This window comes from Zonotrichia leucophrys, chromosome 15 (genome assembly GCF_028769735.1).
Source record: "Zonotrichia leucophrys gambelii isolate GWCS_2022_RI chromosome 15, RI_Zleu_2.0, whole genome shotgun sequence".
Taxonomy (NCBI): Eukaryota; Metazoa; Chordata; class Aves; order Passeriformes; family Passerellidae; genus Zonotrichia; species Zonotrichia leucophrys.
In genome coordinates, this window is record NC_088185.1 from 12,440,064 (window position 1) to 12,457,714 (window position 17,651).

The following is a 17,651-nucleotide window of genomic DNA, read 5'->3' on the forward strand; positions in this document are numbered from 1 at the left end:
CAATGCTTTGGGAATCTCTTTTCTGTGTAGACCCCTCGCTCAGCCCTCTCTGGGCAGGGTTGTTGCATTCCCTTGTCCCTCGCTGCCCATTTTTTAGAACTGTGGAATATCCTGGGCAGGAAGGGACCCACAGGGATCATCCTGCCCTGAACCCCACCCTGTCCATCCCTGGCAGTGCTGCCCAAAGGCTCCTGGAGCTCTGGCAGCCTCGGGGCCGTGCCCATTCCCTGGGCAGTGCCAGCACCCTCTGGGGGCAGAGCCTTGCCCTGAGCTCCACCCAAACCTCCCAGCACAGCTCCGTTCCCTGGCTTGCCCTCCCTCCTTGTCACCCCTGATGAGAGGACCAGACAAGCCTTCTGCTCAATTTTGGAGCTGCTTTATCGAGTGGAGAGCCGAGGAGCAGTTGTGAAACTTGACAGAGAGGTTGTGCTCCGAAATAAATCGCGCAGTTGCCTGCGAGTTGGAAATGACTCCCGGTGCAGGTTAATAAATAATGCAAACCCTGTTAATAGATGCCAAATGCGCCGTCTCCGCCAGAGAAAAAGATGATGCCAATAATCTGGGCTGGAAATACTCAGTTCTAGCCATTGGCTGGAGAGTTTGCAGTGCTTAGTGCTGTTAATTTCAATGCTTTGCTGATAGATTGTAACCGCTCTGTACTTAGTAAAGAACACAACCAGCTCGGCGGAGTAACAGCCTGTTTATAACACTGCTCATTCCCGTGTCCCTTCTGCAGCTCCTGAATCCCTGCAGCCACCCGTGCTGTGATCCTGCTGATGGGAAAGGAGCTGCAAATGTCAGAGGTGCTGCCTGCAGCACGGGGAGGGTGCTGGAGTGACGCATCCCTCTCTGTCCTGACGGTCACATTGAGGTTATCATGATGGAGCTTTTTGCTGGGAGATGGAGCTTTGTGACAGCATCGTGCCAGCCACCCCAGCATACGGCTGAGAAGGTTTTTTTCTGCTCTGAGCTCCTTGGTTGTGTTTTCAGGAGCTCGGAATGGCTTGTAAAATCATCTTTGTGCTTCAGGTGTCACTTGAGTGCCGTGCAGGGAATGGTGTGATGGACATGGTGTGGATGGGAACGGCCAGCCTGTCCTGGCTGTCCCCCAGGCTCTCTGGACAGCAGCTCTGTCCATCCCCTCGTGCCCTGGAGGGGTGTTTTATCTCGTAGTTTACAACCACAGAATGTGGCAGTTAATGACACAGAGCCTGTAAAGCATGGCTGAGGAGGGCTGAGGTCCTGGATGTCTGTAAAGCAGTTGGAGTTCAGCTGTCAAAAGATGCCACTTGAATGCAGATGGTTATTTTAAGTACCGAGGTGTGGAGGGAAATCATGTCTGTTGGAATAAAGGTGGCTGCTGATCATTGATATATTTAATGAAGGTAATTCAGCACAGTTGGGGAGGATATGTGCTCTGTTATGGCTGGAGTCTTGAGCATTGTGCAAGAATGTGAAATGTCTATTCCTGCCACCACAGAAACGCTGGTGACAAAGCGCTGGTGTAAAATGCAGCAGCAGAAGCCTCACTTAAAATACAGTCCCTTAAAGAGGGGCTCGTAAAAAAAGGAGAGAGAGTTTTTAATGCAGGCAGATAGTGATAGGGGAAGGGGGAATGGTTTTAAGCTAAAAGGGGAGAGGTTTAGGTTAGGTTAGGAAGAAATCCAGCTGTGAGACCCTGGCACAGGGTGCCCAGAGAAGCTGTGGCTGCTCCTGGATCCCTGAAGTGTCCAAGGCCAGGCTGGACAGGGCTGGGAGCAGCCTGGGACAGTGGAAAGTGTCTCTGCCCATGGCAGGGGTGGCACTGGGTGCTTTTTAAGGTCTCTTCCCACCCAAACCATTCCAAAGGGGTTCAGAACCCCTTGGATGGTTGATGGGTTCAAAACCCATCCCATCACCGAGTCAGAACTGCACAAAGCTCCTGCTTTAATCCCCAGTGCTGCTCTTCACAACAAACTGGTGCTTTGTGTTTTGAGAGGAAACCTTTGGGTCCTCTCAGCTCTTGGGCACGGTTTGGGTACCTGAGGTGGTTCAGGGAGGAGTCCCAGCCAGTGGAATTCCAGGTTTAACTCACTGATCCCATGGGATGTGGAGCCACGTCCTGCTGCCATCAGCAGCCTGTCCTGGGAAGGTTTGGTGCAGGCACTGCTGTGCTGAGACTGAGATATGGTCTTAGAGAAGGAAAAACAGCCCATAATGCTTTATACAAAGCAGTTTAGTGAAGAAATAGCCTTCTGCTGGCAGCCTGCTTTTATGTGCCTGCAGAAATGGTACCAAATAGCTCTTTTAATGGGCCTCACTCTGTTTTGTCTGAGCCCTCGAATTAACCTCCCACTTAAAATCATAGTCAGGAAAAGATCTTCTGCAGTCTGAGCCATCCTGTGCCGAGCTGGAGCCCATCCCGGGGGCTGGAGGATAGTGAAATGTGTGAAATTAGGGGGGGTTATGATTCCAGCACTGCCAAACTTGCTGCTCCTGGCGTTTTGACCCCGAGGTGTTGACAGCGCCCGATGCGGATGGCGGCGAGCGCTGCGCTCCGGGGGCGGTGTTTGTCGGGAGGGTGGCGGTGCCTTTGTCCTATTCCTGTCCTATTCCGGGACTGTCAGCGCCGTGTCTGTGCTCCCCGCGAGGGGGAGAGCAGTGACGGAGGCGTCGCTTGGGCTGGGCCCGCCTGTGCCCACAAGGCGGCAGTGGGTGACAGCGGGAGCGGCCCCGCGCTGATGTCGCTGCGTGCCGGTGGCACCAGGATTGAGTTGTAGTGACAGGAGAGTGCGCGGGATCTGTTTGCCCAAGGGCTTCGGAGTAATGGCCGTATGTCTCGGTCCAGCAGTTGTTTGCAGCGTGCAGATGGAGGACCAAAGTGGCTTTGGCATATTAGATTCCCGTGGTTTATGTCCCTCTTCACCTCTGTGCCTCCCAACACCTCCCGGTTTTATGAGCAAACTTCAGGAGCATCACGGATGCGGCTGCAGGATTGCTCCAAGGACATGGTCCTTGAGCAACCAATTTTCTCTGCTCCTTGGCTGCTTCTGTCACCAACATTTTCAGCAGAAAATGCAGTTTAACTCTATCAAAATGTGCTCCCAGAGAACTGCTGACTTCAGTGGTAAGGATGGGGATTTTGGAGCTCTTTTTTCCCTTCTACCCGTGCAGGGTCGCTGGCTCTGGATGCTCCGTGCAGGGATTGTGTCACTGCTGATTTTGTGGCTCCTCTCTCTGAACCCCTGGTGCTGATGCTGGTGCTTGTGCAGACACATTAAAGCCACCAAGGGGCAGCTCAAAGGGATTTTTATTCCCTGCTGGCAACAGGCAGGAACCTAAACAGGTCAGGAGCCTAAAGCTGAGCTCAGCAAGAGCCTAAATGAACCCTTAGTTTCCCAGGGTAAGAAACAGGGGCTTTGTGGTGTCATTTTTTGGAAAAGGGGGGAAATCACATTTCAGTTTCCTACTGAGGGAGGAGCTGGTGATCTGCAGATGAGATCAGAGTGAAGGAGATAACGTGTGCCTTCTTAGGGTGTTTTCATGTCTGTACCAAACACATTCACAGGGGTTTAAAGTTGACCTTGAGAGGAGAAAACAGTGCATTTGGGTGACCAGAGAGAAGTTCTGAGATCCACCTTTCTAACTCTGCTTCCTGTTTGCTCTCTGGCAGGTGAAGTGGAAAGGGAAGGACCTGTTTGACCTGGTGTGCAGGACCCTGGGGCTGCGGGAAACCTGGTTCTTTGGGCTGCAGTACACCATCAAGGACACGGTGGCATGGCTCAAAATGGACAAAAAGGTTGGAACCAAAGCTCACAAAATCCCAGAGTGGTTGGGGTTGGAAGGGACCCTGAAGCTCATCTCATTCCAAGCCCTCTCCATGGACAGGGATATTTCCCTTGAGAGGTTGTGTGGGATGACAAAGGAGAATGTCCTTCTGTCTGTGAATGCCTGGGGTTGTGTGGTGGGTGAGCTGGGACAGATGCACCTAAATCCCATCTCTGTGGTATCTGGGGGTGTTAGACTGGGAAAAGCTGGCAGAGATGCCCCATCCCAGCATCTGTGCACACTGAATCCCCTGGAGACATTTTGGGACCCAGAGATGCTGGGGTGCTGCACCTTGGGGTGACTGCAAAGCAAATGAAACCTAAAACTCCACAAAACCATCAGCAGAAAAGTGGAGTTGCCTCTTCTGTTGCTGAGAAATAAGAGAGCTTGGGAGGAGGAAAACCAGAGTGAAAGGGAGATGGGGATGAGGGAGGAAATGCCCCCCAAATCTGAGGGGAGGGTTTTGGAGGTGTCAGGTGTGGCTTGCTGGCATCCCAAGGATGTGACACTACAGCCAGGTGGTCATGGACACTAAAGGGGACCTGGCTGTCTCACCTCTCAGCTGAGGTTTAAACCAGCATTTAACTGGGCAGTAGCAGAGCAAGGTGGTAAGAAACAGCAGTGAGATAAAGTCAGAGCAGGAAAACAAGGAGAGGGTCGGGTGGTGGCGCAGCAGGATCCAGCATCTCTCTGCAAGTATCAGGAGAGGCAGGGAGCACGTGGCAGATCAGGATCAACCTTCACTGTCTCATTTCTCATGCTGTTTGTTTCTGCCTTTTTTTGTTCCCTTGCATCATTAGGAGTGTCAGAAATGTTTGTTTTCTTTTTTTAACTACGGTGTTTGAACTATTTAGGTCTGTTCTAGATGTCTAAAAGTGTCTGACAGAATATGTGCTCATCTGAACAGAAGGGAGCTGGGTCTTGCCTTGAGGAAACCAAATGGCTTTTGTATCCCACAGGTCCTGGATCATGATGTTCCCACAGAAGAGCCCAAAACTTTTCACTTCCTGGCCAAATTTTATCCTGAGAATGCAGAGGAGGAATTGGTGCAGGAAATCACCCAGCACCTGTTCTTCCTGCAGGTAGGAGTCCATACACTGCTATCCACCCTGAGGGAGAGGGAGCCTGGATGAGCAGAAGGTCCCAGGGTCAGAGAGTTGGTCAGCAGAGTGTGCTCCACATCCTTGTGTTCACACCTCTCCAAAGGGATTTGTCTAACAACAGAAGCTTCCTAAAATAGGTGAAGGATGGTTTTTGTGGAGGAAGCAGCTTGCCCAGACTGGCAGACCTGTGAACTGGCAGTGCAGAATGATGAGGTGATCCATTATATCCATGGGGGGTGGCTCAGGGACATGGATCTGGCAGCCAAGGGCTCGTGTCCCTCTGCAGGGTGTGGGATGAGCTGTGCTCGGGGTGGCAGCTGCCTTTGGATGTGACAGCAGTGTTGTGTGGGGCAGGGGAGGTGATCCTGGAGAGCAGAGTGCAGCCAGGACAGCAAAGTTCCCCTCCTCACCAAACAGCCTTCAGAACAAGGGGCAGAACAACATCCCAGCAGCTCAGCTCTCTGATGGACAAACAGAGCAGAAGGAGAAACCTCACAGTCTCACCTGCTCCAGGAATTCCTGCCCTGCAGGAAAGCCTTTAGAAACTCTGCTGAACACATCTTGGTTGGGTCTTTTAATTTAAATTATTCTACAAAACTTTGTGTCCTGAGAAATCAGTTCAGCTGATGATGTGGCAGTGCTGCACGGCTGGTAACAAGGAGCTGCTATCACAGGAGCTCTCTTTCAGAGACATGATCAATTTTCTGCCACAAAATCCATTTTCTGACACATTCTTCCTCAGAAGAGTTGTGTCAAGCACAGTTAGAGGGAACAGAGCCCTCCTAGTCAGACTCCTGGGTATTCATTGGGATGTTTCAGCTGCTCTCTGGCTGTTAATTTGAAGATAAATTAGAATTTTTTTTTAAAGTCACTCATTCTTAGGTTTTTTTACACCAAAGGCAGGACAGCCTGGATTTGGGAATACCTCTGTAGCCTGCAGGATGTCCTGCCCTTTCCAAGTGAGCCCAGCAGCCTCTTGATGCTCCTCACCCTTCCCAAGTCCATCTTTTTTCTCCAGAGCCAAAAGTGTTCTAAATGCAAAGTATTCCTGTTAATTTCCAAGCTCAGTCTCGTGCACTGGTGTCTCTGTAGGGTTATTTCTGAATGCCTCATTTGCCAGGAGCTTTATCCACAGTGAGGAAAAATGCTGTTGGCATCTTTGAGAAGGAAAATCAGAGAGGAAAAGCCATTCAAGCTGCATTTTCTAAATGCAGACCATGACTTTGCTGCTGGGATTTGTGTGCTGAGAGGAACCTGGGCTCCTGAATGCATTTGGGAAACAGGAGCACATCTAAGCTTGTAAACTCTCCTGTTTTTTATCTTGATGCAGCAGAATATCTGCTGTGATTATGTTGTACCCAACTCTGAGGACTCAAAGCACGTTATAAATTCAAATTGATGTTCCTGCATCTCCAACAATCCATTTAAGCCTCCCAGGAAATCGTAGGCTTTTTACATTTTTTTTCCCCTCCTATCTTTAATCAGGAAAATTAAGTGTGCCAACCCAAAACCTATGGAACATGACAGGTTTAATTTTTGAATGCACGGGGGGCAGGGGAGGGAAGCTGTGCCTTGGGGAGCTGCTGAAAGCTCTGCCACAGAGGTGACCTGCAGCTCCCCGTGCTGGATCCAAGGAATTGGCCTTGGACAGGTGAGCACTGACTCACAATGAGGCCTGAATGTCCCAGAGCAAAGCTTGCAGTGCTCAGAGATTGCTCTTTTCTTTAGCAGCGTGGCTGGATGTCCTGTCAGTCCATAGCTCGTGCCTCAAGAGGTTTTATCGCTGTGTTTACATGCAAGGTTCTCCCCCCTCACACACCCCTTGCCTTCAGCAACAGGATAAAGCTGCTGTCATTTTCCACATATAAATTTAGCTCTTCTCACCAACCTGTCTGAGGAAGGTGGTCTGTGAAAGCCTGAGCCCTTCTGAGCCACCAGAGATTTCCTGGGTCTGCACTGTGATTAGTGTTAGGAAAATTGTTAACTCTGTGTGGTTGACAGCTCAAGTTAAAACAAACTGCAGCCATCTGCTGTGACAGTCATGCTCTGCTGTGCTCCACTAAACGTGTGCTATCTGTCCTTTGCTGCTCTGTGTGCAGGTGAAGAAGCAGATTTTGGATGAGAAGATCTTCTGTCCTCCTGAAGCCTCTGTCCTGCTGGCCTCCTATGCTGTCCAAGCCAAGGTAGGCAGCAGGGGATGCTCCCAGGGCCTGCTGGGCTGGTCTTGATCCAGGTGCTTTGTGCTGGGGCACTTCCTGGGGAAAGGGAAGGCAGGGAAAGCTGGGAAAGCTTGGGAGGTGAGGGGGCTGCACCAGCACTGCTGCCTTCTCCACATGGCTGGTTCCTGGCTGCTTCCAGATATTGGATGGGTTTTTGATTTCTCTTTCCAGGACTCTTTAGCAAATGCTCAGCTCATGAGCTGCAGAGCCTGCTTGAGTGTGGCTTACTGTGGCTGGCTTTTGAGCAGGTGAATTCCCTGAGCCTGAGTTTTTTTGGATCTCCTCCCTGCTTTTGCCAGTGTAGCCAGAGGCAAACCAGCCACGGGACTCCCAGCTCCACTGCTCCCTCAGAATACTTATCTTGATAATGACTTTATTTCAGTGCTGGAGCTGCCACATCCATTTATTGCACTGTGAAAGGGTTTTTCCTGCCTTCTCCTTTGTCTTGGGTTTGATCTTGGGTGTTTGGCCTCACCAGACAGAGGGAAAAGTCAGTGTTCATTGAGTTCCCCTTGTTTCTCTGCTGCATTCTGCTCTGGGCCCAGAGTGGGTGTGTTTTGCTGGGGATTTATTCCAGAGGACACTGTTTTCCAGTCTGGGGTGTGCAGCCTTGCCCAGGGCAGACTCCTGGGGTGGAGGGAGCAGCCCAGGGTTCATTGTTGCACTCAGGGACATAATTTCTCCCTCCCTGTGTATGCACAACATGTGCTGCTGCTCAGTTATCAGCTGCTGGAGCCCAGCCACAGTTTGGGTGTGCAAAGATCCTGTTTTGGGAGGGAGAGGAGCAACTGCAGTCTGAGCACAGCCCAGCCACGTTGTCTCTGCATCTCCTGCTGGTTCTGCCTCTGGGTGGGCTTTTGGGAGGCTTTGGCTCACAGGACCACAGGCAGGTGGCCATGCCCTGGTTCTGCAGAGTCCAGCTGTCCTTGAGGAGCATGGCTGTGGAGAGGTTTGGGAGGAGCAGCTCTGTCTTTGCTGGCAATGCAGGAGAGGGGGTTTGGCTCTGTTGCAGAAGAGAGGGCCTGATCCAGGTTGTTTTTTCCCTTTGGCCATGTAATTTTCTCATAAGCCTTCAGCTCACACTCTGAGTAGAGCCCTGGGTGCCATGTTCTTTGATGGGGTTAGAATTTACAAGAAATTGGTGTTTTCCCCTCATAATCAGAGTATTGATGAAACCATGTTTTGTTCAAGAGACTCATCAGCTGGGCAAAGAAAAGTTGCTTTTAGAAATGTTTCTGTTTGTGTGAAACATTCATCACTCTTATTAGAGTGCATGAGTAAACACTTCCTTGGCTTTCCTTCCATTGACCTGAGCTGAGGATATGTAGGGAATGACTTTTCTGGCTGCCAGAATGAATAAATGTTGGGTAAATATTGAGCTCTGTTACCTGATGGCCAGGACAGCTCCTTGGGTACAGGCTGTGACTTGGTGCAGGGGGGTTGTGCCCTCCCCTTTGTCCCCCTGGCACCTTGAATGTCCTGGGGCACTGGGAGGAGCTCACACGGAGTCAGGGCAGTTCTGACCATGCTGAGATCAGAAGGTGGAGCAGGGATGGCTTTTGTACTTTTCACTAAAGGATTTTCTTCAGACATCCCTTTCCTTGCTGCCCCTCTGTGGGATCTCAGCACCTCAGGACTGAGGTGCCGAGCCACCGAGACCACCCTTGGGGGGCTCGGGAGTCCTGGAATGTTGCCAGAAGTGTCTGGTGGCTGGACTTTGATCCTACACAGGAGATGACACCTGTATGAGGACAGGAGGGTTTCACCGGGGTGAATGGTGAAGGGATTGGTTAATTAGAGGGTGAGACACAGGGTTTAGGATTTCTGTACAGGGGGGTTTAGAGAAGTAAGATGGAGGAATTGGGGCGTGTCCTGTCCTTCTTCTTCTTCTTCTTCTCCTCCATCTTCTGTGGTGATGGTGGCACTTTGGGATTGGTCATTACTAAAAGTGCACCATGCAATAAGAATAAATGGTATTGGGGAAAAATGATAAATATTGTACACGTAACAATGGGTATAAAGATAGGTGACTGCCCGGAGGGCAGGACAGTGTGCTCATGGCTGGCTGCTGAGCAGAGCTCTGTCGGGCCGAGAGAAAATCTTTTAGATAAACAATTAATAAACATAAAGACTGAAAGAAGAACTGAAGCCTCTTCTCGTCCTCTGATACGCGGGCTGCCCCAAGGCCACTCCGGGCCTTTCCAGGCCCTTCAAACAGCCGAAAATCGGACACCCCTCCAGCCTGGGGTTCCCCTCCCGTTTCACTCCCAGCAAAGGTGAGAGCTGAAAGCACATCTTCATACAGAGCTGGGAAGAAGGATGTTGCAGGTCATCTCCTTCCAGTTGAATAGGATAATCATGTCCTTCCTGGGCAAGAAAGCAGGCACAGAGTGCAGTAATTTCACTAATAACGTGCTGATTTGCATGATTAGGGGCATAATAGCCTGACACAGCAGTGTGTGTGCATCCAGCAGCCACTTATTGACAGCCAGGTGCTGCTGGTCCATCCACCCCAACCTGAGGCAGCAAAGGAAACAGGGGGGTCATAAAAATAACAGCTTATTTATTTCTCTCTCGTTGTGTTCATTTGGGGAATTACTATGAGCTTTCCTCTCCAGCCCTGTTCAAACCACCCACGTGCCTTTCAGAGGTTGGAGGTGGTTCAGGTTTTAAATAGCTGGGAAAGACGTGGGATCAACTGGAAAAAAAATGGGAACATCCAGGAGGTTCTTCTATTTTTTGCCCCTTAAATGCAGGTCGCTGGTGTTCTGCAACTCTCTCAGCACTTCAGATCTTGTAGCACAGCAAACAGCTCTTTAATTATTATTGTTTTTCCCCCAAACAAGCAATACTTGGTGTTAATTTGTAGCTGAGCGTGCCTGTGTTTATCCAACAGTCTAAGCTGGGTGTATGAATGTGGTAAAGGCAATTCCATGCCCAATCATGAATATTAATCATACAGTTCAATTAACAAGAGCTGAAATTCCATGACAGTTTGAAAGTAATGGTTTAATTGAAAAGGCCTTTAGAAAGTACATTTGCAAAATCATTTGAGCCAACAAATTCTGCAATACTTAAGCCATTTGTTGATTTTTGACTTGTGAATAATTAATGTTCTCATCCAGACTCCCCTCTCAGTACAAATATTCCTCTGGGACACGGCAGTATTTTTTAGCACATGAAAAGTCACATAATCCATACTTAGTCTTAGACTTCCGCAGAAGATCACAACAGAAAATAATCATGTTAATCCTATTTACTATTATTTTCATCACCCAAAAATGATTTACTTGCTGCCTGTCCAAAGTTGTTGGAGTTGCTTCCTTCACCAGTGCCACGTTTTTAGTGCTGCTTCCTTTGGAGGGAGGCTCAGGGCCGTGTACCTGCAGAGTGCTGCATCCTGAGGAGCTCCAAGACCTTGGAAGGCAGAGAGTTGCCCCCACTCTTGGATGAAATCCGGGCTGGTTTTGTTCTAATAATTGAAGTCTGAGTCAGTGTTGGTTGTTGTTCCATGCTCCCTTTGCATCTGCATTGGCTCCAAATCAATATTTGTGTCTTTAATCCCCACGTGTTGTCTCCCAAGCGCAGAGGTGGGATGTGTGTAGACTTTTGATGCTGAGCTCCGGTTTTGGTGCGCGGTGTGAAGGTCCTGGCACAAAAAGGAGGCTGAGAGGAAAAACCTCCTGACTTGTTGTATGACCACCAAGTGCCTCTTGGTCTTGTGTTTAAAAATTGTCACCATTTGCATTTCCTGGGTGAAGGTTGCTCAGAAGAGCAGGGAGGGAAGGGCTGCCCCGCTTGCAAATGAGTGGCTGGAGCGAAGGGCGCTGTGCTCGTGCAGTCGGGCACTGTCACCTCCAGCACTGCAGAAGTCCTGGTTGCCAGGTGAAGGAAGTGTGGAAGTCACAGCACTCCGTGTGCGTGCCTCACATGCTTTGTTCCTCTCCCCTGAATTTGCTGGGCTGCTGGAGGAGCCGTTTTGCAGCGTTTTCCTGCCCTCTGAGGCCGTGCAGGAGGTAAATTCATTTTCACATGCACCGCAGGGACACGCGGCTCTTCAATCTGTTAATAAGCAGTTTTCTTTCTCAGTCACTTTATATGCCGCTCAAAGAGATGTAAATCTAAACAAATACCAGTAATTAGTGGATGTGCTTAACAAATCTGAATTGGATTCCATGACCCAGTTGAGCAACAGACCCTCTGACAGAAGAGCCACCACCTGCCTGAGAGGAATCTGTCAAACTCCTCTAATTTTTTTGATATTTATTCATTAGGGTGGTGAGCAGCGACAGAGGAGCTGCCATCTGCCTAACCTGGATCACTGCTATCTGTCAGTTTTTGGGGACAGGTCTTTCTCCATGTCTTATTTCCTTGCTCCACTACCTGTGGAACTGCAAGGACCTCTCAGTGTATAGTCTTGCCCTGCATTGGGGGAAATGTTAATTAGGGCATGATAATGAGGATAGAATAGAATAGAATAGAGTAGAGTAGAGTAGAGTAGAATAGAATAGAATAGAATAGAATAGAATAGAATAGAATAGAATAGAATAGAATAGAATAGAATAGAATAGAATAGAATAGAATAGAATAGAATAGAATAGAATAGACAACCATCATCTAGTCCAGCTGGACTGATGGAGGACATCAACTGGGGATGGTCATCAGCTGAAGTTGTGGTAAGTGGTGGAGTCACCATCCCTGGAAGTGTTCAAAAACTGAGCAGATGTGGCTCTTGGGGACCTTAGGGGTGTTCAGTCACTTGATCTTGGAGACCTTTTCCAACCTTAATGATTCTGTGATGGTGGGAAGTTTTGTTCTTCTCCCAGCTCTGCTGCACGAATAGAAAGAAGTTCTTTGTCTCTATTAGCAATGAAATTACAAAGAAATCCAGGTTATTCCCCTCAGAGAGCAGCAAGCTCTGTGCTCGTGGGGTGAAGGGGTGAGCAGGCTGTGTTTGCTGTCTCTCAGGGCTGGCTGTGAGGGGGTGAGGAGTTTGACTTGTCCTTGTTGTTAACGTGGGGTGGGTGTGGTGTCTGTGCTTCTCCCCAGTACGGTGACTACGATCCCAACGTGCACAAGAGAGGCTTCCTGGCGCAGGAGGAGCTGCTTCCCAAGCGGGTAAGGAGCTCTGCAGCATCAGGGAGTCACTGTCCAGGCTGTCCTGAGGCTGGACGTGCTGCTGGGAGCTGCCTTGGTGTTTCTGGCTTTCTTGCTGAGCCAGGAGCAGCACTGTGACCTGGTGTCTGTCTCCCACCTGTGCCAGGTAATAAACCTGTACCAGATGACTCCAGAGATGTGGGAGGAAAGGATAACAGCCTGGTACGCAGAGCACCGGGGCAGAGCCAGGTGAGCTTGTGCTGCTGGGCTGGGTCAGGGCCAGTCCCCTCCCCTGCAGAGTCACCAGGCTTTGGGAAGCTTGGGCAGGCACTGGGTGAGCTCTGCCAGCAGGTTAATCCCAGCACATTCTGCAGCAGCCTCAGGAAGAGCTCAAAGCTTTTCTTGATGGCTCTGCTTGTACCTTGGTCATTGTCGGGGCCTTAGGGATGATGCAAAGTAAGGACTCACCTGCATCAGGGATCTGGGAGAAGAAATAGAAATTCAAACCCTGTGGCTGCCTCAGGTGGCAAAATGCTCCTTTTGGGGGATAAACATAAAGCCATGGATCTGAAACAGTGGCATCCCAGCCAGGGATTTCCTATTTATGCTGAAGGGATTGGGAGGTGAACAAAGCCAGGCCTGGAGTGCTGCATCTCAGCAGCCACTCAGATGCTGGCAACTGCAGAGAGAGATTTACTCTTGGACTTTATTGATCCTGCCAGCAAAGACAGGATTGACCTGTGTGATAGAGACAGTCCAGGCTTTAAAGCCTGGTGAGTGCTTAGGATCAGCAGGAGCAGCCATGTCCCTCTCTGATCCTCCCAAACACTGTTCCTGCCTGACAGAGATGAAGCTGAAATGGAGTATCTGAAGATAGCCCAGGACCTGGAAATGTACGGCGTGAACTACTTTGCCATCAGGGTGAGTTGGGTGGGCTGGGGGTCCTGTTCTCCTGCCAGGGTAATCTCCATGTCCTGGAGAGCCAGGAGAGCTGGGAGGTGACATTTGGGGACATGCTGAGGGGAGGCAGCAGCTCCTGGTACCCAGTGCTGGGTCACTGCTCGGGGCTGGCTGAGGAGGGAACACTGGTTCACGTCTGACCCTCCCACTGATTTCTGCTCTTCCCTTTCCTCCTGCAGAATAAAAAGGGCACAGAGCTGCTCCTTGGAGTTGATGCCTTGGGTCTGCACATTTATGACCCAGACAACAGGCTGACCCCTAAAATCTCCTTCCCATGGAACGAGATCCGGAATATCTCCTACAGTGATAAAGAGGTATGGATGTGTCCCACCTCCTCCCTGAGAGCAGGAAGAACACAACTGGGATTTAAAATTATTTCTTTTCGCTTCTCTGTCTGCTGTGCTTGCTCTCACCAGCTTAGCTAAGGGCAGCTCAACTCCTCCAGTTGAAACCTTAATCCAAGCCTTCCTGAAATTGTGCAGGAGTGGGCGTGCAAGGGGTCACTGGGGAGCTGGTTCTCCTCTTTGGTTTCAAACCTTCTATATAATAATCTTTTCAAAAACCCAAAATTGCTGTTGATGTTCTTAGCCCAAATACCAGAGTTCAGAAGTTAAAATCTCTTCTTTACTGCATATATTACAGTATTTATTACTGTGGATGTATTCTGTATTATGGAATACAGGGAGATGTATTCTTGGGGAGAAGAGCTCTTGCCATCTCATTACATCATCTTGGGTTTCAGGCTGCTGGGCTTGGCATAGCAGCTGGAATCTTTTTAGGAAGTTGAGCAATTTAAGCCCTCTGTTAGATAGTTATTTATTAAATCCAGAGTCTAAATCTGGGTCTTTGGGATTGTTGGCCCTCAAACCTAATTGAGAACAGAAGTGCAATTGGCTGAGGAGGGGGGACTGAGCAGCTCCATTTTAAGTCTGAGAGAGCTGCTCAAAGAAACCAGCTGCCTTCATGGTAAGGAAGAGAATTAACTTCTTAATTAAAAATGGTTTTCTAATCTAAACATGATATTGATCAGGGGAGCAGCTAAAGGTTTCTCATCAGCTGCGTTTATTGCATGTCTTGTGAAGTTTCATAAGCAGTAAATCCGTGCTGGAATTGTCTCCACTTGCTTTACTCCTTAAAGAGCTCCAGGACTCTGCAGAAAGCCCAGCACTGAGTGACTTGCAGAGCTTCCCTGCCTGTCACAGAGCAGTGGGAGCTCCCCAGAATGCAGGGACTGACCCTGCACAGGCAGCCTCGCCACAGGGCTGTGTCAGAGCTCTCTCCAGGGGCAGGATGGATCCCTTCCATCAGCTCAATCGTCAGGTGCCCACGAGCAGGCCTGACCTGATGCAAACAGGGCCAATAGCTGGGAGCAGCAGCTCTGCTGGCACCACACTGGGGGTTATCCCTCCTAACAAAGATTGGCTGCTCACACGGAGCTGAAACTCCTCTCCCAGCACATTCCTGCTGCTGCTCTCAGTGACTGCTGGGGGCCCTGCTGGAGCTCAGATCCAGGGACGTTCATGCACGTCTGCTTTTGTGAAAGTCTTAAAAGATTGGCTCTTAAACTGCCAGAGCAAGGCAGTGCCAGGACAGGGCCCTTTGCAGGCAGGGCCGTGTATTGACAGATCTCCCACTCTAATGGACACACTCTGTCTGCTCCAGCTCCTCAGCCCGTTATTTCTGTAGTGTGTGGGGGAGTGATGGAATATGTGCATGTCTCCTAAAAAATGCCATCTTGCAGAGCACTCCATCTCTTCAAGTACCCTTTTGATAGTGCAGAGGCTTCTCTCCATCCAAGGGCTGCATTACCAAAGCCCTTGAGGGATTTGTGCCACCGCTGGGCTCTCTGTGGGAGAGCTGTGGAGAGGGTGAAGCCAGGCCATGGGTAAGGCTGGCTGGTGGTACATGGACTGTAAACACAACTGAGAGCCAGGGAATAACAGCTTGAATTGTGGGGAAATCTTAGGACATCCTGTTTGAATGCTGGGGAAATCTGAGTTCTGGAGAAGGAACTGCATGGAAAATTCTTCTGGGGAGCTCTTGTGAGTGGAAGTGTCAGGGGAAGGCAGCAGCTCCTTGCTGTGTTCCTGATGCAGCTCTCCTGCCTTTTAACTCCCTGACAGGAGAGTGCAGCCAGCTGGGAGTCAAGCTCTTCTCCCAGGTAAAAAGTGACAGGATGAGATGACACAGCCTCGAGTTGTGCCAGGGAAGGTTTAAGATGGATATTAGGGAAAATTCCTTCATTAAAGGGCTGTCAAACCCTCACCCAGACTGCCAAGGAAAGTGTTCAGAACTCCTGTGGATGTGGCACCTGGGGGCAGGGCTTGAGGGTGAGCATGGTGCTGTTGGGTTGACACTTGAATTTTAGGATCTTGGAGGGCTTTTCCAACCTTAATGATTCTGTGGTGCTGTGTGATGGTGTTCACAGGGGTCTCAGGTTGAGGGAAGAGATGAGGATCTGACTCCATGTTTCAGAAGGCTGATTTATTATTTTATGGTATATATTACATGAAAACTATAATAAAAGAATGGAAGAAAGGATTTCATCAGAAGGCTGGCTAAGAATAGAATAGCAAAGAATGAAAACAAAGATTTGTGGCTTGGACTCTCTGTCCGAGCCAGCTGGGCTGTCATTGGCCATTAATTAGAAACAACCAACATGGGCAATCAAAAATCCACCTGTTGCATTCCACAGCAGCACATAACCATTGTTTACATTTTGTTCCTGAGGCCTCTCAGCTTCTCAGGAGGAAAAATCCTAAGGAAAGGATTTTCCATGGAAGATGTCTGTGACAGTGCTGAGCTGGTTCTTCCTCCCTTTGGAAGCATGCTGAGTTCCTGCTGTGGTTTCTGTGTTCCCTGCAGCTCCCAGGAGAGCAGCACCTTGCCTGGGGAGGTGCTGAGCTGAGCCCCCAGCCCTGCAGGGCTCTCTCAGAGGACACCAGCTCCTGTGGCCCCCATGTTTTCCTGGCAGGAGGAACAGTTGCCTCCTTGGCTGCTTTTGATGCGAGTCCTCTTGCTTGGCTCAGAGCCACGGGGCCGGCTCTGAGCCGTGTGTCTGACCCTGCTGACCTGCTCTGAGCCAGAGCTTTCAGGAAGAATTTTATAGCTGCCTTTTTATTAAATGCACCACTCTCTGATAACTCTCTCCCTCTTTATTTTTTCCTTTTCAGTTTACGATTAAGCCATTGGACAAAAAGATTGATGTTTTTAAATTCAATTCATCAAAGCTGCGTGTGAATAAGCTGGTAAGTGCACAGACAGGCTTTTTTTACTGCCTGCAGCAGTGGGTTCTGCAGAGAGTGTGACACAACGAGCTTTTGGGGCTTTTCCTTTTTGAGGGAGCTGCTGCTGGGTGGCTGTGATGGGGTGCAGCAGTTTCTGCTCACTGAAGAAGGGAAGGGAGAGACTCAAGACAAGCTGCTCCACAGAACCTCTCCCCCTTCCCTGTTTTTGTGCTCCCTTTTGGAGCTCTTGGCTTTCAGCTGACCTAAATAGTGGAAGCACTCAGTAAGTACAGCTCCCAGCTTTGCTCAGTTCCTCTTTCTCCCCATGTGGATCTTTCCCATTCTGCCCTGTGTCGTAGCTGTCCCTGTTTTGGGAGGCACATTTACCAGAGTCCTGGCTTTTCCCCCTCTGAGGACTCTGCTTGGACAAGGATGGCTGCATTGAGCTGTCCATGTTGGAGACCAGCTTTAGCTGATGTTCTGGATTTGGATCTGTAGTTAGGTCACACAAGTACCTTTGCTGTCCTGTTGTTGGCTGTGCTTCGTATTCCATAGGAAATGGGGCTTCCTCATTCCCTGCATCATCAGGTTCCTAGTGCTGAAATCTTCAGAGAAGTCATTTGTGACTTGGGTTGTGGCTGCCCCATCCCTGCAAATGTTCCAGGCCAGATTGGATGGGGCTTGGAGCACCCTGATACAGTGGGATGTGTCCCTGCCCATGGCAGGGGTGGCACTGCATGATCTTAAAGGTCTCTTCCAACTCCAGCCATTTCATGATTCTTGTGATCTTATGAAATGGAAGAAGAGCATGTAAATCAGTCCTTTAGAAAAGAATCCAAATTTAGAACCCTGCTTTTATTGCTAAAAAAATCTTTTCACTCCTCTGTGTGCCCACCTTGTGCTAACCCTCCTCTAGCACTGCCACCTCCCTGGTCCTCACCAGAGAGAGAACCACACTGGGGCTCAAATCCCTTCAGCAAAGGCATCTGAAGATGCCCAAGCAAGTTTTGGATAAGCCTTCTGTTTGTCCAAATGGAAAGTGGTTTTCCCTTTTTTTTTTTCCTTTTAATTTATTTTTTAATCTCATTGCCTTAAACCTACACTGGGTAGAAAGTGCAAGTTCATCTTGAGCCTAAAGAAAGGTGGCAGTGAGAACCAGGGAACCAGGTAGAGCTGTAGAAATTTTTATTTCATTATTTGGCCTCTTGCCTTTTTAGAGTGGGTGTGAAACAACACCC

At 49.5% G+C, this 17,651-nt stretch overlaps 1 protein-coding gene across 4 annotated transcripts in view; it reads left to right on the forward strand.

Moving 5' to 3' along the window:
• Positions 1 to 17,651, forward strand: part of NF2 (NF2, moesin-ezrin-radixin like (MERLIN) tumor suppressor) — a 47,171-nt gene that overhangs the window by 8,558 nt on the left and 20,962 nt on the right. For all 4 annotated transcript variants that reach the window (XM_064726629.1, XM_064726631.1, XM_064726630.1 and 1 more), the window contains exons 2-9: positions 3,653 to 3,778; positions 4,767 to 4,889; positions 7,010 to 7,093; positions 12,179 to 12,247; positions 12,393 to 12,475; positions 13,072 to 13,147; positions 13,366 to 13,500; positions 16,360 to 16,434. In XM_064726629.1, coding sequence (XP_064582699.1) covers positions 3,653 to 3,778; positions 4,767 to 4,889; positions 7,010 to 7,093; positions 12,179 to 12,247; positions 12,393 to 12,475; positions 13,072 to 13,147; positions 13,366 to 13,500; positions 16,360 to 16,434 — 771 coding nt within the window. The remainder of the gene's footprint in view (positions 1 to 3,652; positions 3,779 to 4,766; positions 4,890 to 7,009; positions 7,094 to 12,178; positions 12,248 to 12,392; positions 12,476 to 13,071; positions 13,148 to 13,365; positions 13,501 to 16,359; positions 16,435 to 17,651) is intronic.